At 36.6% G+C, this 22,438-nt stretch overlaps 8 protein-coding genes and 1 non-coding gene across 9 annotated transcripts; 6 read left to right on the top strand and 3 right to left on the bottom strand.

Annotated features, from left to right (window-relative positions):
* Positions 1–47: 47 nt before the first annotated feature.
* On the bottom strand, positions 48–121 carry BDF20DRAFT_t130. The gene has a single exon. It is a non-coding gene; the product is annotated as a tRNA-Val (tRNA).
* A 1,789-nt stretch (positions 122–1,910) lies between these two features.
* BDF20DRAFT_684545 (uncharacterized protein) lies at positions 1,911–5,260 on the top strand. The gene is made up of 9 exons (XM_053076025.1): positions 1,911–2,637; positions 2,721–3,139; positions 3,261–3,384; positions 3,451–3,821; positions 3,933–3,944; positions 4,061–4,067; positions 4,157–4,796; positions 4,868–4,941; positions 5,018–5,260. The coding sequence occupies exons 1-9, from the start codon at positions 2,243–2,245 to the stop codon at positions 5,037–5,039; spliced, it is 2,064 nt and encodes a 687-aa protein (XP_052933303.1). The 5' UTR covers positions 1,911–2,242; the 3' UTR covers positions 5,040–5,260.
* An 873-nt stretch (positions 5,261–6,133) lies between these two features.
* Positions 6,134–8,122, bottom strand: BDF20DRAFT_837849 (peptidase M24, structural domain-containing protein; the record flags this gene model as incomplete). Its single annotated transcript, XM_053079096.1, has 5 exons — positions 6,134–6,524; positions 6,599–6,641; positions 6,786–6,945; positions 7,083–7,798; positions 7,876–8,122. The coding sequence occupies 5 exons, from the start codon at positions 8,120–8,122 to the stop codon at positions 6,134–6,136; spliced, it is 1,557 nt and encodes a 518-aa protein (XP_052933302.1).
* Positions 8,123–11,513: 3,391 nt separating this feature from the next.
* Positions 11,514–12,124, top strand: BDF20DRAFT_884991 (uncharacterized protein; the record flags this gene model as incomplete). Its single annotated transcript, XM_053081904.1, has 2 exons — positions 11,514–11,899; positions 11,959–12,124. A coding segment is annotated over one exon (212 nt), but the record flags the coding sequence as incomplete, so codon positions are not given.
* On the top strand, positions 11,812–12,166 carry BDF20DRAFT_884990 (uncharacterized protein). Its single transcript, XM_053081903.1, has 2 exons — positions 11,812–11,949; positions 12,017–12,166. The coding sequence occupies exons 1-2, from the start codon at positions 11,870–11,872 to the stop codon at positions 12,129–12,131; spliced, it is 195 nt and encodes a 64-aa protein (XP_052933300.1). The 5' UTR covers positions 11,812–11,869; the 3' UTR covers positions 12,132–12,166.
* Positions 12,167–12,562: 396 nt separating this feature from the next.
* Positions 12,563–13,951, top strand: BDF20DRAFT_684980 (uncharacterized protein). Its single transcript, XM_053076027.1, has 2 exons — positions 12,563–12,799; positions 12,941–13,951. The coding sequence occupies exon 2, from the start codon at positions 12,942–12,944 to the stop codon at positions 13,734–13,736; it is 795 nt and encodes a 264-aa protein (XP_052933299.1). The 5' UTR covers positions 12,563–12,799; position 12,941; the 3' UTR covers positions 13,737–13,951.
* Positions 13,818–15,315, bottom strand: BDF20DRAFT_684691 (uncharacterized protein). The gene is made up of 5 exons (XM_053076026.1): positions 15,098–15,315; positions 14,782–15,031; positions 14,592–14,707; positions 14,281–14,514; positions 13,818–14,198 (listed from the first exon to the last, which is right to left on the bottom strand). Exons 2-5 carry the CDS (start codon positions 14,843–14,845, stop codon positions 13,899–13,901), a joined length of 714 nt encoding a protein of 237 aa, XP_052933298.1. The 5' UTR covers positions 14,846–15,031; positions 15,098–15,315; the 3' UTR covers positions 13,818–13,898.
* A 463-nt stretch (positions 15,316–15,778) lies between these two features.
* On the top strand, positions 15,779–18,650 carry BDF20DRAFT_884973 (major facilitator superfamily domain-containing protein). Its single transcript, XM_053081902.1, has 5 exons — positions 15,779–16,317; positions 16,442–16,492; positions 16,556–16,701; positions 16,794–18,071; positions 18,194–18,650. The coding sequence occupies exons 1-5, from the start codon at positions 16,088–16,090 to the stop codon at positions 18,394–18,396; spliced, it is 1,908 nt and encodes a 635-aa protein (XP_052933297.1). The 5' UTR covers positions 15,779–16,087; the 3' UTR covers positions 18,397–18,650.
* A 1,914-nt stretch (positions 18,651–20,564) lies between these two features.
* Positions 20,565–21,983, top strand: BDF20DRAFT_915330 (GRASP55/65 PDZ-like domain-containing protein; the record flags this gene model as incomplete). The annotated part of the gene is made up of 5 exons (XM_053084298.1): positions 20,565–20,618; positions 20,703–20,783; positions 20,868–21,030; positions 21,136–21,341; positions 21,405–21,983. The coding sequence occupies 5 exons, from the start codon at positions 20,565–20,567 to the stop codon at positions 21,981–21,983; spliced, it is 1,083 nt and encodes a 360-aa protein (XP_052933296.1).
* Positions 21,984–22,438: the final 455 nt, after the last annotated feature.

The raw sequence follows: 22,438 nt of genomic DNA, 5'->3' as shown, positions 1-22,438 counted from the left end.
CAAACGACAGGACAAAACATTACGTAAGCAAAATATTGATTAAAAAATGATTCTGTCCGGGTTCGAACCGAAGACCTTCGCCGTGTAAAGGCGACGCGATAACCAACTACGCCACAGAACCCTTTTTCAAAATTCCAAAAAATATATATATATATATCAAAAGTTAATTATGTAATATCACGTGATATTGTACTGTCCAATCAGTTTCAATCACGCATCAATATAGTCCGATTTTGGCTTTTCCAAATTTAGCCGTGTTTAACTGATCATACCACAATAGTGAAACTGTTCTTGCTGTCATTTGGCATTTCAAAAGATGGCAGAGTAACGACAATAAGTTTCAGAGTAATAGAATAGATATACTCAAAATTCTGGTTCAATGCTCACGTTATGCACGATAATTTTTTTAATTGCTATTAAGCAACTCTGATAAGTTCTTCAAGTAATAGTATATTTATATTATCGGCAGTAATGTATTTTGCCGGTTTATATGGAGTTCCTGTCCTCTTCCTTGTCTTATTAACGTTTTATGAACTTGGCACTTTCTATTATTGGTGCAGTTACAATTTTTTTAGCTTCATCTATGTTGTATATGACAGACAATAAACAGCAATAAAAATTGTAGTTCAGTGAACAAACACAAAAATAGCGACGCGTTCGGTGAAATAACGACTACAATACTCGATTACGTAACCAGGTAGAGAATACATTCTATTAAGGTCTATCTATATTGCATCTAATATAGGTATGTACAATATCTAATAAAAGAAGATAAATAATTAGTTCTGAAGCACTTGAATGCTAGCATACATGTTCTCAACTTCCGTAGTAATGATCTTTTGACCTCATCTGAAGAGTAATAAACACAATAGGTACATAATCATTGACTAAGAACGTTATCATTTTATTAGACAAACAAGCATCGCAAATAGAATTGCTACATTATTGAAGCGTAAATGAAATGTATACTTCTATTTAATTCAAACGAACGTACGGATAAACTAATGTTGATGTTTGAAACCAACTATAACAAATGAATGTGTACCTTGAGGTGAAGACTGGATCAGATTACTATTAAAAAGTTTACAACAAGGAACAAGGAATTCGACAAATTTATTCAGGTTGCTCTCATTTCAGTCCCTATTTATCAGACAATATTAAAGCTTCTAAAAATTAAAACAAAAAAGAAAAAAGAAAAAACCAGTAAAAATTAGACCAGATACAATAAAAAAAGTGCATTTAGAATGCTGATAGTGACATGATAAAATATGAGAACGAGGATATTAACCGGTGTAAAGCTATTTACACAACTGAGCTATAACATTTCAACAGAGGAAATTAGGTCAAAGTAACAAGCGGACATCGAAGTAATAATACACTAGACTATAAGGCTGAATGGAGGTCGTTCTGTAGTTAGTTTGATGTAGCACTTTGGATACATTATCAAATTTTATATGTATTATCTGATCCCAATGATAAATGATCACCGTTGTACCGTGAATACAACATTCTACTTAAGAAAAAAGAAAAAAGGGCTGCTTTGGAATAGGTCCATGTGGTTAAGATTACTGTTTGCTGACCAGTTGCAGAAGAATAATACATACTTTCATTCATGAGTATGCTCTCATCTACATTTTTTTCTATCATATCCAACAGCAGCGATGAATTTTACGGATGCTCAAATTACCGAACATCCTTGAATCTACTTTCGTAGAGTGGTTCTTTTATTTTCCTCTTCTTCCTCTTCTTGCAGTTGTTCGTTGATTTTACAACTACAACATTTGAAATAGAATGATAGTTTCGCAAAGCGAAACTTTCAGAATGTATTTATTGAAAAGCACGGACACTCTCCCTTAAAATGGGAATCAGAAAGAAAAAAAAAAAAAAAAGCATTCTTACAGAATATCATGTGAAATCATTAGAGAACAATAAACGCTGATTATAAACTCGATCGTCTCAAAAAGTAAAGAGTAATGATTTAAAAGAGTGGATCAAAGATAAAGAGTATAAGCTTTTATGTTACGTTAAAGAATTTGTGCAACTGTTCAGAAAAAGAAATGTCGAGTATCGTTCTTCATTGCTACAAGTTATTATTGTTTCGTTGGTTGGTCATTGTCTTTTCCTATTTTTCTTCCTTCTTCTCAACTTTCCTTTCATTCTCTGTTCCCCACTTTCTTTTTCTTTCAATCCAATCTTAACATTGTCAATAGAAACTGTACCATACAAGTAACAATACAAGAAGATGAAATCATTCTCAACTGAAGTGGGACCTGACAAGCTCAATAACGGCGGACGTGTTCGAAGATCTGCTCTTAGCCCAGAATCCCTTGTTCGCGTACCCATTAATAATGTTCATACTTTATACGACGTTATCAGCCATAGTGCTAAGAAATTTCCCGAGAGACAAGCGTTCGGCTATCGTAAAGTCGAAAAGGTCATTGAGGAAGAGAAAGAGGTGACAAAGTACGTTCAAGGCGAAGAAGTCAAAGAAAAGAAGATATGGAAATTCATTCAACTTTCACCGTACTTTTATCTGACCTACAAAGAGGCCATTCGTCTTGTTCATGATGTGGGTGCTGGCTTGATAAATCTTGGATTAAAAGAGAAATCAAAGATTGAAATTTTTTCACCTACAAAGTAAGGAAGTTGGGGATTGATTTTTTGAAGTTGAGTACATCTGTTACATATCGTAACCGAATACCTATTTTTCACTTTATTAGTATGTATTGGCTTTTGACTGCTTATAGCGCTTTTACACAGAATATGACTATTGTGACAGCTTACGACACTCTGGGAGAGGATGGATTACTTCATTCGATGAATGAAACAGAAGTGGAGGCTATTTACACAGTTGGAGATTTACTTCCTGTAGTACGGAAAGTCGCAGCAAAATGTGCTTCCTTGAAATACATTATATATAGTGGAGACGCCAAGGCTGATGTCGTGCATCAATTCAAGAATGATGGCAAAGCAGGACAAAGGCTTATTTCTCTTGATGAAGTAGCCAAGCTAGGAAGGGAACATCCAAGGGAAGCGAGACCACCCGAGCCCGAAGATCTTTGTTGTATTATGTATACTTCAGGAAGTACAGGAAATCCGAAAGGTGTCATGCTGTCGCATAAAAACATTGTTGCTGCAGGTAAATAAGCGCATTCCCCGACCTTATAGGTAGGCATATTTGGGCAGTTGAAAGCATATACTCATCCGAAAAAAACCAAAAAAAAAAAAACCAAAAAAACTTGGAATGTTTTGATCTTTAGTTGGTGGTGTAAATACTCTTCTGGGGCACTTGGTAACAGATCATGACAGTATGATTGCCTATCTTCCTCTAGCTCATGTATTAGAGTTCGTCGTAGAGAATGTTTGTGTTTTCTGGGGAATAACGTAAGTATATTCAGAAGTTCTCGATGGCTGCCACATTAACTCATCTATATCTCTACCTATCGACAGTCTTGGCTATGCTTCTGCTAGAACATTAACAGATTCATCTGTGAGAAACTGTAAAGGTGACATTAAGGAGTTCAGACCTACTTTGATGACAGGTGTGCCTCAAGTATGGGAAACCATTCGAAAAGGCATTCTAGCGAAGATTTCAGCTGCTTCTCCCAAAGCCCAAAAGATGTTTTACAAGGCTTATGCTACGAAGGCTTGGTTATTGGAGCGTCACTTGCCAACTAAGTTTATAGATAGGGTAGTATTCAATAAAATAAAAGAGCAGGTTGGGGGTCGTCTTCGTTTCGCACTGTCAGGTGGTGCTCCTGTAGCTACTGAGACACAAAAGTTTTTGTCGGTAACAGTGTGCCCTATTCTTGGTGGATATGGTAAGAAAGCTTGGAAAGTACGGAAAGTCTCGTTCGTACTAATTGTACCTATTACTTTTTTTACGTTACTTTTTCATACAACGTACTTACACCGGTGATGGAAATGAAAAGGCATGACTGAAAGTAAGTAATAGCAGTACAAAAGACAAAATATTATTGTGAAAAAGTTGTGTTTCATGTTTAGATTCATTCATTTTCATTCTAAAAATGATAACATTTCGTCTCACCATAAAACATAGGTTGTGGGTAAAGTACACAAAATGCACATGTAGCTTATATATTAGGAGATGTCATTCGTCTAATCGCTGATTCTCATGTCTGCTTCTTTACTCTAGCATGTGCTGTATCATGGCACCTGAACAGTTTGGATATGGTCCTGTGGGTGCTCCTGTCCCTTGCTGTGAAATCAAATTGGTTGACGTTCCTGAAGCAAACTATTTTTCTACGAATACACCCAAACCTCAAGGAGAAGTTTGGGTGCGTGGTCCAGCCATTACGAAAGGTTATTGGAAACAAGACAGAATAACGCGAGAAACAATCACTGAAGACAATTGGCTGCAAACGGGTGATATTGCTGAATGGAACGAAAATGGCACATTAACAATCATAGATCGTAAGAAGAATCTGGTTAAATTAAATAACGGTGAATATATTGCTATTGAGAAACTTGAATCTATCTACAAGAGCTGTATCCATGTGACAAATATCTGCGTGTATGCTGATCCATTAGTTGCTAAACCTGTCGCCTTAGCAGTCGTATCAGAGCCTGTGCTTCGACAGCTGGCTCTGGAAAAAAAGGTTTTTAGTACAGAGGATGAAACAAAAAGAATTGAATTTGAGAAATTGTGTCAGATGGATGATGTTAGAAAAGCTGTTTTGGCATCACTTTTGGCGCAAGCCAAAGAAGGAGGATTGAAGGGATCCGAGTTATTGTATGATGTGTATCTATGTCATGAAGAGTGGACTACAGAGGCTGTAAGTTTTAGGCGGTACCTGTGATGATGCTTGGCAATCCTGTTCTCTCTAACGTCATTTTGTGTCTGTAGGGTTTAATGACGGCTGCACAAAAAATCAAACGTCCAGAGATCACTAAAGCCTTCAAAGCACAGCTTGACGCTATGTAAGTCATAGCATTTACAAAATACTGATAAGTATAGGCTCTTACCAAAGTAAATCACATTTTTGCTACCACTTAGGAATGCGAGGCAAAAAAGCTAAGTAGTAGCAGTCGTCAAAAATTTGATATATCGATTTAACTGAATGATATCAGTTCAATTTAGCCATTATATTGTGTAGTATTAACGACCTACATATATTAATTTTTTACCCGTTAAGCCAATGGATGTGAACTTATCAGTAATCCATCGTTGGCAAAATAAGTTGAACGATCTATAAATAATTCAAGGGAAACCAATATTCTCATTCTCTTTTTGCTATCTTTCGAGGTGCAGCTTCTAAAACTTGAATAGTATTACTATTGCCATTACTTTGACCAAGCTTTATTGTATATATGGAGAAGGCAATTTTGCCAAACAAAAGGTTCTCTATAGCCTTGCAACATAACAAGCAAAAAAAAAAAAAAAAAAAAAATGACTCTACATATTTCAAATAACATGTACATAAAAGGAAAGAAGCCGAGATGCTTCTTTCTTGGGCGGCACAAAAACAGCTCGAGCAGTTTTTTGAAGCATTTTCCTTGTAAGTCTTTCCATGATTTCCATTTCTGTAGCTTCCGAGCTTATCTCTAAAGTATATATAGAGAACTGGATCCTGTAGATATATGCCAAGTTTGTGTTTCAGTGCATCGCAATTATAAATACGCAAATGTACAGAAATACTGTACATAGGTGTACCAATGTCGTAAAGAGTGGAATAGGATTTCGGCAAGTGATCCGATAACTTCAGATAAATATCTGTACACATACATCATTGCTTTTTTTCTTTTCTTTTGAGGGATTTCTGAAAAAGGCATAACTTTAAAGAATACGTAGCACTTGATGTAAATCTTTTTGGCTTGCTTCTTGAAATGAAAAAAGACAGCCAAAAATAACTTTTTATTTGTATAATATTTTTTCTTTATACTTGCAGAATACAAAAAGAAAGTACAAAAACAGGAACTAAATATCAAAAGCGTACAAAAGATCTAGATGACATAAATAAAGAAAATGAGCAATTTTCTGTCACCTGGCATGCCAAGAGAGTGAGAGACATAGAAAGAGACAGAGAGAGAGAGATAAAGAAGAGGAAGGGTCGAGAGTTATGTATATGTACAAAAGTTGTTGTATGTTTCGTCATAGCGTGATAGTCTTAAATTACGAGTCTACCGCTAGTATACTATCATTCTGCTTCATTAAACTTTCAATCTCATCTATTTCTTTGGGCACAGACGTTAGATTTTCGTACCCACTATCTGTGATCACGATTGTGTCTTCAATTCGAACGCCACCCACTTTCCGATATTTTGCTAGTGCGTTTAGGTTAAAGTAAGACTGGTACCCTGGAAATTGTGTCCAAATATCTAATAATGTATCATTAAAGTATAATCCGGGCTCTACTGTCAGCACCATGTTCTTCTCTAATGGTCTATCTTCTAGAAATGCTGATAGTTCATCCTCTTCTTTCTTGTTGGGTTCTATATGATTACAGTTGTTGACTACAGTTGCTGCTTTGTTCACGGTATTCGTTGTTATATAAGGTTTTCTTCTATGAAAAGCGAAAAAAATGGAAGATGTGTGAGGAAAGGGTACGGTAATGCTTTTTGTGATGCTACTTCTTACCCTCCAACGTCATGTACATCCAATCCAACTGAATGCCCTAGGCCTAGATTGGTAAAAAAAAAAAATTAGTCTATCTAACACGTATATATACTCATTGTATAACTTTTTAGAGACGCGTATTACACAACGGAAGCATAACAGTAAGTGACACAACCGATCTCTTTTTTTTTTTGTGGATTACTCTTACCATGATAAAAAAAGGCAGTTGGTAAGCCTCTTTGAATAAGCTCATCTATATTGTCACCAACGAGGATACCAATTCTTACTAATTCTTTACATAATATTTGGATAGCTAGATCTTCCATATCTGCCCAAAAAACACCAGGTCTTAACCTAGATAAAATAGTCTTTTTTTTTAAAAAAAAGATTATGTAAATATGTCAATAACAGAGATTGGATGATAAAATGTTCTATATTGTATTCATATATGAAACCCGGGCAAAAATAAATAAATAATAAACAAAAGCTGAAAAAAAAAATATACCTTTTGCATTTTGAGTACGATATTGTAGATCGTTTTGGCTTCTTCGGAGAATCTTCCCTGAGCCGGGAATGTCCTTGTAATGTCACTACTATAGCATGCTCTTTCTCCACCAGCGTCGACCAAGACTAAAGCGTGGAGATCATGTACAGGCACGCGTTGGCGTTGATTTTTAGCACTGTTATAATGTAATATAGCATTACGTGCTCCAGAGGCTACAATCGGCAGATAGGCTTGTCGGAAGATACCCAGACAAGCGCAAGACCATCGGAAAAGAGCCGTAAGATGAGCTTCTGTCATACCAGGTTGAAACTGTTGGATCAACATAATATGCGCTTGAGAGGAACCATGCATGGCGTGACGTAAAAGCTCAATCTCCCAAGGAAATTTAATAAGTCTGGACTCATGTAGAGCAGGTAAAAGGGATTGAGTATCTATTTTCATTAATGCTGATCCTGGTAATGTTGATATCGATTGACTGAGTGCAATTTGCTGTTGCTCATCTAAAACGTAAATCCTTTTCGGATCTAAAGTGTATATCAATTGCGAGAAGTTTTGCTCAGGAATGATCTCATCGACATCATATTGGACGAGTAAATCGGCGGGTTGAAAGTTTGGGCCTTTCCATAAGACTTCGTTTTCAGGTACAGTAGGTGCAACGAGGTAAACTCGTTCATTTTGTAGATGAAAAATAAGTTGAAAATCAGGTTCGTCCACGCCTAATGGTAGTCATAGTATTAGTTATAATAGCGAGTATTGGGTTTGTTGGACTTGTGCGCTGTGCGGAAAATTTTACCTGTGAGATAGAAAAAATTACTCTCCTGCCTGAATTCTAAATCGACGTCTGTGCTGTCTCTTGTTTCTCCAGTTTTCCCTTTCATGTAAATGAGAGATGTCGAATCGTGCTCATGGTCAGGATGGAGTGCGCGTAGTAGTTGCTTTACTCTGAGACAATGTTGCTTTGTAGGAATAAATTGATCTTGATAAATATTACAATATTGCTGCTTTTGTTGCTGCGAGATATTAACAGGATGAGGCGGCATGTTGTTATGAAGAAGAAGGACAGTTTATTCAATCTACAGGTATTATAAGTTATGTAAATGTTTCTTCCGCAGAAAGAAGGAGAGAAAAAGTGTCTAGCAATCAGAAAACGAATAATCAAATATGAAAAGTCGCCAATTCGTTTTTTGTCTTGCTTTTTCTATATTTATATGTAAAGCAACCAAGCGTTAAATATTGTACTACTGCAACACAAACAGCAGCGAAAAAGTCTTTTTTGACCCTTTTCGTCTTTTGTTCTATAAAAAAATTGGAAAAGCACAGACAATTCTGCTGTAACATTTCAACAATATTTAGTGGTAGGAAGTTACCTCATTCTGTATTTCTCTCTCTTTCCATCTAAAGCGCCTATACCTTCACTTCCCTCAGTCTATACCAGACTTTGGTAACGGTATACATATACATATCATTTATACAGAAGCACGTTACGTGTAACGAAATTAATTATCAGGAGCCGAACCTACTAACTGCACAACGCAATTGAAATGGCATTTTCGTAGATACGAAACCAAGTCATTTTAACTGTATGTATCGCATTAAGGTCATTTATGATGTAATGCAAAATTAAATAGAAGAGGAGAAGACCGTTAAGAATTAAAAAAAAATATTGGAAGATGATTTTCGTTTGTTCCCATTATTGTACGATGATATATTCTAAATGTAGAATGCTCAGTAGGTTTACTTTGTACCTGAAAAAATTAAATAAACCGACTTTTCCTAGCTGTATCAATTATTGACCCAATCATTCTCCGTACTCAATGTCCGGATATGTGTATTGACTTCAGCCCGACCGGAACAACTTTCCTTCTATTGCATTTCTGTGTACAAAAAGCAGCATGTCCATTCAAAAAGGCAAACCTATTTGGTGCATATCACTTACTAACAGTAGGTTCACTTAGTAGATAACCAACACAGATATGACCATTTGTATTATTTGAAAAAGATTGAGTTTTTTTTCTTTATTGTCTTTTTGAGCCACAGCCAAGTTTAACATTGAAACCTGTATTGATTCCTATTAATATTGAAGGTGCGTTATCCTCACTCCCATGCTCCTCGTTGTGATTCTTGGTAATTTTCATATGTTCAGAAACATATGTTTCGTTCTTTTCCTAAACTGTTTCATTTCCTTATTATGTAGTAGGTTCCCCAAAGCGCGCTTTTTGCATGCTAAGCAAACAAAGGGCTATCTTGAAGAGACACATACTACGTATATCAGTTTTCTAAACAAATACACCGTTGGAGTTTTTATCAAGACAAATGTTCATATATTATACTCTACAATAAATTAACAAAAAGACTTGGAAATTCTGATGTGGTAGTGTGGCTAGTTTTTTTTTATTTCTGGTCCACCAATCAAAAAGTCCTCTTTTTTTTTTTGCCTTATGTCGTCCCCTTTTCTTTTATAAACTCAGTCTTGAAACTATCCAAGGGCAGGTACTCAAAACAAACAAATAAAAGACAAATCTCGCTTGAACACCTTGACAGCAAATGAAACGATGAATCTGTATATTGCTTTGAAGAATAGTTACTCAGCATTTAAAGGAGAAAAGTATTTGCGCAAGTATACAAGCATTTGGTTCCTACGCTATTTTTGATGAAGATCAGGCAAACAGAAATTTTTCAGACAAACACATTTTCGAAAATTGAGACAATCGAGTCAAGTTTATTTCCTTTCAAACGAAAGTATGTCAATCTGTAACAATAAAAATTTGGTGAATCTAATAGATCTGTAAACTTTGTCTAAAATTATTCACAAAGTGTCTTGATATGAAATACTCTCCGCTAACCCAGTCCGAGATTTAAATCTGAAATCAATCAATTGAACATTCTTTCAATGAAATACAGATTTTTAACTTACGATGCGGACTTTATACTGTTTGCTTCAGACGAACAGAATAATGGATTTAAGAATTACCATGAATAATTTTAAGATTTTGTTACTTACAGTTTGAAACATATTTTTAGAATTTTTTTTTAGGGGCACAACAAAACGGAGGGATGACGAGGAAACAAGAGCACTAACCAGCGCGATTACCTATGCTGTGTAATATGTTAAGCATACTATAACATCAAAAAGTTGAGGAGCAGAGATACGTCACTGTCTGTATATAGCAATGCTTTTTTAGGACTTTGGTGCATGTTGGTAAGAGCCGTTACTTATTGAGTGATGTTGTCAATGAAGCAGTTCTTTGACAACACTATACTTAATAGATCATACACAATCTTAAAACGCATTGTTCTTCCCCTTTGCTTTCTTCTTTTCAGCAAATATGAAAAGGCAAACAACGTCTCCCAGCTCAGAACGGCCATGTAAAGACCCCAAACTGCACACAGGTAAGACTGTTTTATTTACGGCTCTATCAAGAAATCATCAATGTTGCCCCAGTTACACACACACACACTAATACTAATGACAGGCAATGATTCTTCTAGCGCTTCTTTATCTGCACCAGTGTTTTCAGAAGTTTCAAAATAAAATGGACGAAAAGAAGCTCTCAAAGATTTCAAAGCTTCTAACAAATCCACAAAAACGATTATTTGTCCCTCTTTGTAAGCAGAACGACACATGCACGGCAGGCAAGTAATCTGTGTCCAAGCAGAAAGATAAAAAGTACCTATTTGCGACGAAGACGAAAAAGTGGAAAAGTTTGTTATTAAAACCACTATGTCCAACGTTTGCAAAAGTGAGCAATTTTGTGAACAGATCTTGAAAGTAGCAGCCTATACTTCAAAAGTTTTGTACTTGGGATCTCTGTTTGTCAACTACCTATCATCAAGTTATTTGAAATCAAAGATGCTGATGTTCCTGTTATTGAGCAAACTCTGTTCACAAATATCTTTGCCGTGATGACCGGAAATGGTAAGAAGGCACCGGACTACATCAAAGAACATTTCAAGACCTTCTGTGACGTGACGACTTTGGACCCGCAGCTGTTAAAAACTATAAACTACTCAAGCGTTCTTTACATTGCCGGTAAACAGTACGAAACATTCACCAGAAACTACATACATGAAACATATGAAAAAAGATCAATCATGTATTTTTTGGGTGTGTTGTTGATAACAATTCTGTAGACTCTGTAGCAGAACGAAACAAATTAGCACATTATATCTATGGAAAGAAGCAGGGATCAAGCCCCTCATGGCCTGCCTCTCTCTCTAGAAGTGATGCTCTGGACAAGATAGTCGCCAATCTCACTGCCATATGGGAAAAGTTTCAGCCAAGTGATTGCGACTCAAAAACACTGTATTCTAAGCCGCACTTATTCTTCAAGTGGTTCAACTAAGGAGGTTTAAAAGAAGGTTTTTATTATGGAGCCACAAGCAGCAAAAGTTGCATCAAAGGCTTACATTCGCCGGATTTTCTCGAAATTCCATTTGCTGCTACGTTGAATAGGGAGAAGTGTAGTTCTCTGCTTGAGCAAACATTAGCAGCAGTCAACTCAGATAAGCCTTTTCTCCCGGGAAAACAACTACAGAACCTCGCATCACAACAGTTATCCGTGATCCAAGTCTTCATCGACACCGTCAAAATCAGAATCAATGCCGGAACTTTCAGTCCTACAAAATACACAGATACCAGAGGCCATCGCTTTTTCTCACTCGCACCATTATACTCAGTCAAAACCAAGTCAATCCAAATGGATGCTCAGGCGTTTTGGAGATTAGTGAAAGAAGCAAACGTGGATGGCTACAAGACGGGCAAAAAAACTGAATCTGACCTTACAGATATGTATTATCAACTGTTCAACTTCAAAAAACTGGGCTTCAGGTCAAGATCAAAGTTGACAACTGGCAAGAAGCAATTCGAGTAAGTTACCTCTCAAAATCAATGAATATCCGACTAGTCAGATATGTAATGTATGCGAACATTGAAGTTTAGAGAATGTTACGACAGCGACATCAAAGCGAAGAGTACATGCTGTATTGCAGTATAAAACTGTAATACAATTTGGAATCGCGACGTCAATGCTGCCAAAAACATCTTTCTAACGAGACCTACATGTGTGATTGATATCATTCCTTCACACATCCCTACAGTGTAAATTGTAATATATTTATAAAGTATAACCAGAGGCTGAATGCTTACTGTTTCGACCTTATTTACTCAACTCACAATTCGGTAACAATTTGGTAATTTCTGGTAAGTACGTCTGAATTATAACAGAATTTTATCTAAAATATCTCAAAATGTTTTCTCATAAATATACTTAAATTTTCTCAAAGCTACCTAGTAGTATTTCCGATTTTCATCGAAAAAAACTGTATGATATATCAAAATAGAAGATTCTTCATCGATGCATTGAAAGTTGGTTATCGTGGCGGGGACCTGCATTTTCTGTTATCTGAGAATCGCAATGGTCTAATAAAGGAATAGGCAGAGCTGTCTTTGTGTAACTATTTTTATATGCACCTTACCTAAAATGATGGTTGGTGAAAGAAGATGATGTCTCGTGCGTTGATTTCGGACGGGTTCCTGTCCCTTCACGCATCATCAGATCAAAATAAATAATGGTGTGCACAGCATCTCTCTCTTTGGCTCTCGGGACGAACAAAAATACCTTTTTTTTTTTAGTAAGAGCGTAATGCAAACGCGTGACTCAAAAAAAAAAAGAAAGCAAATCAGCGAGAAAAGACAAAAAGATCTGCCCTTCCCCTTGGTAAAAATCATTTGAAAATAAAAAAGGTTTACTCAACAATTTTTAAGCTTTTCTTTTCTTTTTTATTTTTTTTTTTTTAAATTTTTATTCTATTCAAATCATGATTACAACACGGTTCAACATCAATCCTTATTTTCACAGTATGTATCATAGAAAGAAGGACGTTGCCTACCATAGATTCACAATCGACACTACAGATGAGAGTGGAGATGAGTTTCTACGACAGCAATCCTATCATGATAAAAAAGACAAATTCATTGAATTAGCGCAAGCTGCACTTGAAGAAGTTGAAATGGAAGAAGAACAAAAAGGCGTCTTACAGGAACTTTTGGAAACCTTTTTACAACAAACAGGTGCACCTACTGCTTTGGATACTCTCTTTGAACAATTCCATAGCCAAGATGTCATTGAACGTTTAGCTGAGAATCTCTTTGAACAAGAAAGACGGAACAGACGTAAAAGCTCCCTTTTACGCAACAGTGATACGCTGCTAACTCCACCCACAACACCTACATCCGAGAAAGATGATCAGCAGTTCATCACATCCACTTCAACTGTATTACCGATGCTCACACCATCTACAACACCCACAACTGAGGAAAGGACAGCATTTACAGAAGAAGAAGCACATCAAGAACTCTTACAGTCGTCTAATCATTGTCCATCAGTTGAATGCATTGATGAATCAATAAATATAAACACATATGCACCCAACGCACTCATGACTTCGTCTTTAAAAGAACCCATCTCTTTCAGCACATACGAAAAAGAAGTAGAAGAACAAACATCCACCTCACTCTTGTTAAATACCTCCACCACATCCATGCTGATTTCTGAATTTGTTTGGAGAATATTCCGCTTCCTCATCTTATCCAGTCTGGTCTGCCTAGTGTATCATTTCATGTGTGCCAACCGGCTTGTTACAGCACTGCTATAAAACTACCATTCGCATTTTTTTTTCTACTTATTTATATTAACAAAAAGAAAAGAAATACCCACATTTAACAAAACACACACACACACAAACATATGCACACATTCATACAAACATATATTTACGCATATAATTAGTCACAACGCGTATTACATTTACTACTATTTATTTTTGTAAGATATTCAATTCTTTGATTAAATTCATTGTCAACTGCTCATCCTCTGAATAAAACTGAATTTGCACTTTGTTCAAATCAGTAGAAATATCACTGATTTTACAATAAATCTTATGTTGTTGTGCCTGTGTATGACTTTCCAAAATAATAGTCGTATTCTTTTCTATTCCTTTGGCTGGATGAATGGCCATTATTTCACGTATAAAAGCAGTTGAATACCAAATCGTATCGAGCGCCGTCTCTACTGCATCATCATTATCATCCTTTTGTGTATTTATCAATTTGTTCAACTATTTTTTTTTTTTTTTCACACAAAAAAGAAATCTTAGTGTCTATTACCAAATCGATGAAAACGCATAGATTCACCAGTACCTGATCAATGAGATAAATACCAAAGGGTTGATGTATTTCTATTGGTTTGCTGTTTAAAGGATTAAGAAAGTTTAATTGAACCTGTCCATTGCATTGAGTTAATTCATTCAAAGTTATCTCGATTTTTTGGATATATTGTTGATGCGGCATGAAATCACATTTTTCGTCTGATTCGAATATATTTGGTATAGCTTGATTCAATTGATCTAACGCTTCCTTGTACTGAATAATCACCTATGGATTACGTAACACTGGGCACATAAGAAAAATTCTTCAATATTGCCAAAAGCCGAAAATGTTCTTCATCAAACCTCATCAGTTTCTATTTGTATTTTGCCTTTTAAATCTAGCATAGGTAACCTTGTTCTATTGTTGATCATCAACGACATAATCACTTTACCATTGCCAGCTGGTTTAAAGGAACTGCCTATGGGTGATTCAATTTAGTTGAGTAAAGAGAAGCCTTTCTATCGTTCCAGGTGCGTTCCACTTTGCTCTCACCAATCTTTATGTTTGCTTTGTATATTTCATCAAACATGCCCATCATCGTCTGACTGAGTTGCATATTTTGTTGTAACCCTTTTTCCAACGTCTGATCAATAATTTGTGAGTTTCATGGGACTCTATTGAATGATTGTCCTCCCCTACCCGCCTTGTTGTCTCTCAGGTACTACTCACTGAATAAATCGAACCGAATGAATTTTGAACATTTTCGACAGTAGGTCCTAAGGCTTCTAGAAGACTAGGTTCTCTGAAGTGTTAAACGTGAAGAAACTGTCAGTCATTGAAGACATGAGTCTGTCATTGTGATCTTTACTTTGGTGATTCAGCTTCTCGTTGATCCTCTTCTGCGATTGTGCTCATTCAAAAAGGAGAGAAAAAATTATTGTAATAGTAATAGTAATAGTAATAGTAGTAGTAATGGTTGAGAGACGACAATGATTATGCATTTCAAATATTTCTGTGACTCTGTGCGTCGCGCGGGGCTCAGATCACAACTCTTTTATTACATACGGTAAGCTTTGAGAACGCGCTCTATTGCTTCAATCTACGAAAAAAAAAAACCCCCAACCAAACTCTGAGATATGAATCTAGAAGAGTTCGTTTCCTAACGTGATCCAACGTCTTTTGCCCACTTTCTATTAAAGTCAAGTTATAATCATGTAGTAAGTTTATGTCGCCATGGCTTCGGGAAAAGATCAGGCTTGATGGCTGACAAATTCCTTTTATCATTCGAATTAAGGTAACACCATCATCCTTTTATAAGTGTCTCATTTGAATATCTTGTGATGTATCTGTACACTATTGGAAACGACAAAAAAAGCAATAACAGCTCTTCGTGGAGAATCAGTAGGGCCGAATTGCCCATGACTGTTCTAGGTACAATATCTGAAACCTCTGTTCATACACGCCCTCTACAAGCTCTTTTTTTTTTAACGGAGAATCAAGAAAACGTGATATTTTTTGTTTAAATTTTCTTTCCTTCTTTAAAATATGCGAAAATAATATACAATCAAAAGCCCATGAGCGATGCTTCGTTAATGAATCTATTCACAACCTGAAACGAACAAGTTATACATCTTGTCGGTATGTCGTACATTCGCTGTCATCTACCTCTGAGTTCGAAAAAGACGAATGCTTGACAAGCAGCAGAGTAAGGCATTCTCAAATAAAAGTGTGAGACATAAGCAACAGAATTAGAGAAGGTTATTTCTAAGCACGTTACTCCACGAGATGAAATCAAAAACTTGTCTTTCTTTTCCTCTTTCCTTTCTTCCCTTTTTCATACTCGATTTTCTCATATCCCATGTTTGATAATACCTTACAGAAAAGAAAACAGAAAGAGCATGCAATTGGAGTCGAACAAGAAGTAGCAGAAACCACGCCTTTATTACATAAACATAACGACAGTAGTAGTAGCAGTAGCAGTACTAGATCAAACCATTTCAACCTATCGAATCCTTCCCTTGCTACTTTCAAAGCACCATCACCATGGCATATTCTTATACCCACTTTCGGTCTGACGTTTTCCTTTGGGTAAAAATCAAGCATCCTACTTGCATTTAATCACCATAACTACCATTATTCTATTCTGCAAACGCAGAAAAATCCGGTAATGGAACAATAGTTACTCATTCGCCAAACTCACCTCTTCTATTAGTGCATTATTTGCTCCAATGATTCAATTTTATACCATGGTCTTCTGTTATCTGTAAAGCGTTGCGAAACTTTAGTCCAATTTGCTCAAATACTTACCCATAAAGTTATCACATAGATATTACCAAAAACAATCAGTTACAGTCGTGAAAGATGGAAATAGCAGTGATATTGATATTCCTCTTGAATATTGTGCCATACCTGAAGTTCAAGCCATTGTATCACGAGCACAAGCTATCATCATGATGATTACTTACGGATCAAGTAGAGTTTTCCTTTTTTTCCCCTCCAACAAAATCTCTGCGTCATTGTTGCCTCATACTTTTTCTTTTCGGGCGTGTTTTATTCTTCCTTAGCTCTATTATTTGCTGGATATTATGGCTCATTGTCCGATCGGAAAGGCAGAAAATTAATTTTGAAAATCTCTACCTTTGGTAACATTGTGTTGGTATCAAGTTATATCTTGACCATCAAATTTCCAGAGGTCTTTGGAATTTCCTTGCTTTTCATCGCGCCATTGTTAAGGGGCCTTTTAGCCGGTGATGCTGTCATGATAGCAGCTGCTCAAGCCTACATTTCTGATTGTACTACGCCAGGAACAAGGACCATTGCTTTTGGTCGACTCATGGCCTCTGTTTTTATTGGCGCAACCGTTGGCCCGACCGTCGCCTCCTCTTTAATGAAAAGAACCAACTCCATTGCAAGTGTCTTCTACTTGGTCTTGACGCTTAATATTTTCTTTGAGCTTTATGTCATGTTGATCTTGCCCGAATCAAAATCTGCTGAAGCACGTCGAAAATCAACCGAACTCGCTGAAGAGAAAAAAAAGAAAGCTTCTACCTATGACTCTATATTACAACGCATCAATATCTTTTCGGCACTCGGTATGCTAACCCGTGCTCCCTCGTCACCCGTCGCCAGCAAATATACCCACCCTTATATCATGCCTATCATTGCTGTCATTCAATTTGTCATTTATATGGTTGCTTTACCGCCGAGTTTATTATATGCTATGCTTCAATTTGGATGGACGGCCTATGAAGGTGGATTGTACATTAGTTTAGCAGCCTTCATGCGAACTTTGATCATGATGCTTCTGCTACCGTTTTTGTCAAAATTGTTTCATAGAAACGCATCCTCCTCCATCGCTAGTGGTAAACTGCAAGGATGTGCCAAAGGAGAAGGAATAGTAGGAGGAGGAGCAACCACGACGGATGTCATACCACCAGAGATACCCTTAGCAGAAGAACAACAGCAATCGATCACTTGTCGCATGGAAGCATCCACTTCTCAGCCCACCTACGCCACTACTCTCAACGACGACAATGACAGTCATCACAAAGAGGAAGATAAAGACGAAGACGACATCAAAACGGACAAGCGTAGTGAAGAAGACATCAAACGTACTATTTTATTTGATGCATGGATGATACGATCTGGTTTAACAGCTGAAACCATCTGTTATATTGTCTTTGGGCTTGTCACCACTTCCGCTGGATTTATGGCAACAGGTGCCTTACAGAGTCTGTCCTTATTAGCAACACCTTCCATTCGCTCCCTTACAACCACCTTAGTCCATCCATCAGAAGTTGGGGAAATGTTGGGGGCTATGGCTGTTTTAGAAGCCTGCGCAAGTAAAGTTTTTCTCTTTATTTTGGGAGCAATGTGATGTGTGTTTGGGAGGGGGAGGGGGAGGATTCAAGAGCAAATGCTGATGAAAAAGACACAAACTAACATATTTCAAAATTCTCTACAGTGATGATATCGAACATGCTGTTAAACACTATTTACAGTGCCTCAGTAGCCGCTATGCCGAATTTGATTTTCTTTGTTTGCGCTGCTATTGCTGGTTTAGGTGCTGTCTTTGGTTTTTTTATTTATCCTACGAGTACTTCCCCAGATTTAAGTAATAACAACGTTTCATCCGCACCAGCAACATCGTCTACTACTTCTGCTTAATTTATCATCTTTTTTTTGGGAGCTATACCTTTTACTATGAATCTCTCTATATCCTTTTTTTTATTCTAAAACTTATTAGTAGTAGTAATAAAGTTATTCTAGAAAGGTTTTGTTTTCAGGTCTATCATGAGTGATAACTTTTCCATTTATACATAAAGTATAGTAGAATAGAATCTATGATAGAACTAGACAGATTGTCTAAGTATACGAGTAGTTCCATATAACATAGCACAAAGACGTGAATACAAATAGTGAAGCATCGGACAGTGGACTGACTGAATATCAGTGCTGTTTAACGAGGCATTATTTATTCATTATGGAAACTGACACGGTTTACTATGTGTTCGGTGATCTCACCATTACGATTGGGAATTTTACACAAGGCAAATTGACAAAAGTAAACGAAAGCCATATTTGCGAGTCAAAGCCAAAGGTACGTATAAAAGTCGATGAATAGATGACACATTGAGAATTATTGCGTTTAAATACAGTTACGAATATAACGGTATTATTATGCAAAAATAAAAAGATGCATTATAACGTATATTTACTACGCAATCAAATGGATCATAAATCCTAATACGAAGCATATATGAACAGTATAAGGCGAAGTAATCAATTTGCACGTTTGCACGCAAAATGCGTATCATCATACTGCAAACTTGAAGAAAACTCTCATGCGATGAAGGTCAATGCAGCTGTTGTTATTCGGTTAAAGTATCAAATATTAAAGTATACATAATCCAACTGTGCACTTCTTGATAAGAGATGTAGATAACATAGAAAGAGACAAATGCACACACATATATATATTCATTCGGTACCGTTGAACAGAGCTAAAAGTAATACAGGATTCATTTTACATTGTTTTTCGAGTCAAGGGCACCTTTCTTCGTAACTTGCACGATTCGAAATACAAACTTTGTTTCATCCTGTGGGTCTCAATCGGCTTCAAGAGAGCTGAGGTGACAAAGACTTCGGGCCAATAAAGAACCTTTTTCGGCAGATCCAGGTTTCAGCATTTTCTTCCCCTTCTTCTTTCTTTGCAGTACTAAGTATTAACAATGTCAAGAGGCTGATTGCTTATTTGTTGCTGTTGGAAAGGTAGATATAGCTTTATAATAGTGTATCCCCTTACCGCATCGGAAGAATAACAAAGAGATCGAACGTCAGAGTGATGCATAGATAATATTTACAGTTTTGACCGCTTGGATAAACATGCCTAACGAACAACAACTGATCATTACAGTAATTGGCCACTTATTTACTTTCACTCACGCCCTTTTAAAAGAAAAAACAACAGAAAGTAGAATTAACTTCCTAAATAAGAGAGCATCAACGTTTTTGACTCATAATTTTCGACTGTCGTCCTCGAAGCACAATGTTCTGAAGCAGAGACTTTTTTGTGATACTGTAAGTTATCAGTTGCTGTGATTCAAGTGATCGGCGAATCTAATGCAAATCGGTTCAATAACAAAGGATCCAGTGTTAGCCGTCCTTAATAAGTTCGTATGAGAGTAAATGACCAGCATCCGTTAGAGCCTCAGCGGAGCAGTGATTTTTTTACCTAACGATCAGGGCGCAGACCAAATTTGCATAATATAATATATCATATTAGACAAGTTGACAGCAGCTGTAATGACTAAAAACAAAGGATAAGCGGAACTAACTAGCAAATAAGAAGGCCATTTTTGTGTGGGGCCAGCTGCTGATCCCTCCAAATCAAATCATTGTGGACTATTCCTAGTCTATTTCTAATCCTCAACTATGCCCTATATATAATCTGGTATAACCCAGAAAATGACAATCATGTGTTCATCATTCCTCAAAGATAACAGGTTTCTTATTCGTAATCAGTACAATATGGAACGTTCAACTTTCTAGGTGTCTGGTCGTAAATTGAAATCAACGACTCTATTAAAGAGATACACAGCTTCTCTATGAGAAGAAAACAATTCACAAGAAAAGCTTATTCAGCGAGTAAAGAGAGGTGATGCAACCACCTCTGGAATAACTTCCACTCACTCAATTTGTTTAGAAAGTTGGTCTCAGTAAACCCAAAAAAATGGAAGTCTCGCATTTTAATTTTTTCCCTTACTGAAACAGCCTAATAAATCAGCGTGTTCTTTCGTTCTCCCTTTCACTTTTCTTATCAATTCATTGAAAGTATGGGTGGGGCACAGAGTACGGAGCAAGGTCAATATGGTTTTCATGTTTTAAAGGTTGGAGCTTATCTGATAGTTAAATTGCCCGGTCTGCTATATATACTTATCGAAAGTTGCTTTCCATCTTACCACCAACTATAGGTCAAAGAAAATTCACCGGCTTTTCATGCTGGCATTGAACAATTCTTCGATTACATCGTTACCATCAATGGGCAGCCATTGGTAAATAAAAGAACGCTTATTGGCTAGGCTCTGCTTTTACAATAAAAAAGAAGCTCTTTCGCTAACCTCATAAAATGAAATTAGAGCAATGGGGATAATCAACTTTTGTTGAAAACGTTGCAGGAATTTGAAGGCAAGCCGCTACCGATGGGGATTTATTCAAGTAAAGATCAGGAATTTCGTGAAATTACTCTCATACCTAGTCGAAATTGGCATCCTACTGATCCGACGGAAAAAAGTTTGATAGGTAAAAAGAAATACACTACATTTCAACATAGATAAACATTTCTTTAACCCAAAACGGTTTGTATAAAAAAAGGTTGCTCCATTCGTTTTTGCTCTTTTGAAAAAGCCGGTGAAAACGTTTGGCATGTATTGGATGTATCACCGAACTCACCTGCAGAAATGGCGGGTATTATACCTTACTCTGACTACATTATTGGCAGCCCTCATATGACATTGAGAAATGAAGATGATTTTTATAGTCTAGTGGAAGAATATCTTGGAAAACCACTGAGACTCTACTTATACAACTCAGAGTGGGATAGTTGTAGAGAGGTAGGCCATTCGTTTGTGCTATGCTAAGGATATATACAAGTGCTTATAATGCCATCTATCTAGTGTATCATTGTACCAAATCATGAATGGGGAGGAAATGGATCACTAGGCTGTGACGTTGGGTATGGATTATTGCACAGAATACCTCGGAGAAAAAAGGTTGAAGTTGAGGATAGTAACAATATGGAAGCTGTCACAAACAACTTACATGACGATGTGAACTCACACTATGGATCTACAAATATAACTCCACAAGAAGAACCTTCACAAAGAGAAGAGAGTGATCAGAAAAGAAGTAATAGATCTGATTCTGTCAACTATAGTGACACGATATTCAACGCGCCTGACTATCAGCAACCAGAGGAAGAAGAAGAACATGAAGAGTCAAAGGCGGCTTCTGCGGCGCCTCCAACCAAGACCGCTAATACTACAGCATCTCTTGCGGAAGAAATGGAGCATATGGAGATTAAAGAAAATGAGAACGACAGTAGTGACAATAACAAGAACATGAAGAAGGAAAACGAAGAAGAAGAGTCCACAAGACCTGAAAAGGATGAAGATGACAATGAAGAAAGAGAAAACGCCAAAAAGGAGCCTTCAGACAGCAGCAGTCGTAGTAAAGATAAAACTGGTCAGCACTAATTCAATTTCAGCATATCAAATTCCACAATTTATACATCCCTTATAACTGTCTTTAAATAAATAACATCACATAGCATTGCATAATTTTAACGTTACTTTTTTCTGTGCCACATATACAGTGATCCAACAAGCAATGATGCGACTGTATGAAGTGGCCTACCATTTTTTAATATGATCACGTATTCTAAGGTTTGACGCAATACTGTTTATAACTTTATGAGACGTGAACGCAATTTTTCTTTGAAAAATCAGATTTCCAATCAATGAAATGGAAAAACATTCACATCCGAAAGATCACTATGTAGTCAGGGATAATACATCCTGACACGCACGGAAAAAATTAGTATACTGAGTACTGGTAATATAAATGTGTATATCCTTCTACTTATCCTTTTAGTTTAAATTTATTAGAACGATTTAGAGTAGTGACAAGGCGTCATAGATTCTTGCAGATG

Source organism: Mycotypha africana (genome assembly GCF_025528875.1).
Source record: "Mycotypha africana strain NRRL 2978 chromosome Unknown BDF20scaffold_9, whole genome shotgun sequence".
Lineage (NCBI taxonomy): Eukaryota > Fungi > Mucoromycota > Mucoromycetes > Mucorales > Mycotyphaceae > Mycotypha > Mycotypha africana.
Note: the sequence above shows the minus strand (reverse complement) of the source record. Positions and strands in the feature narration are given on the sequence as shown.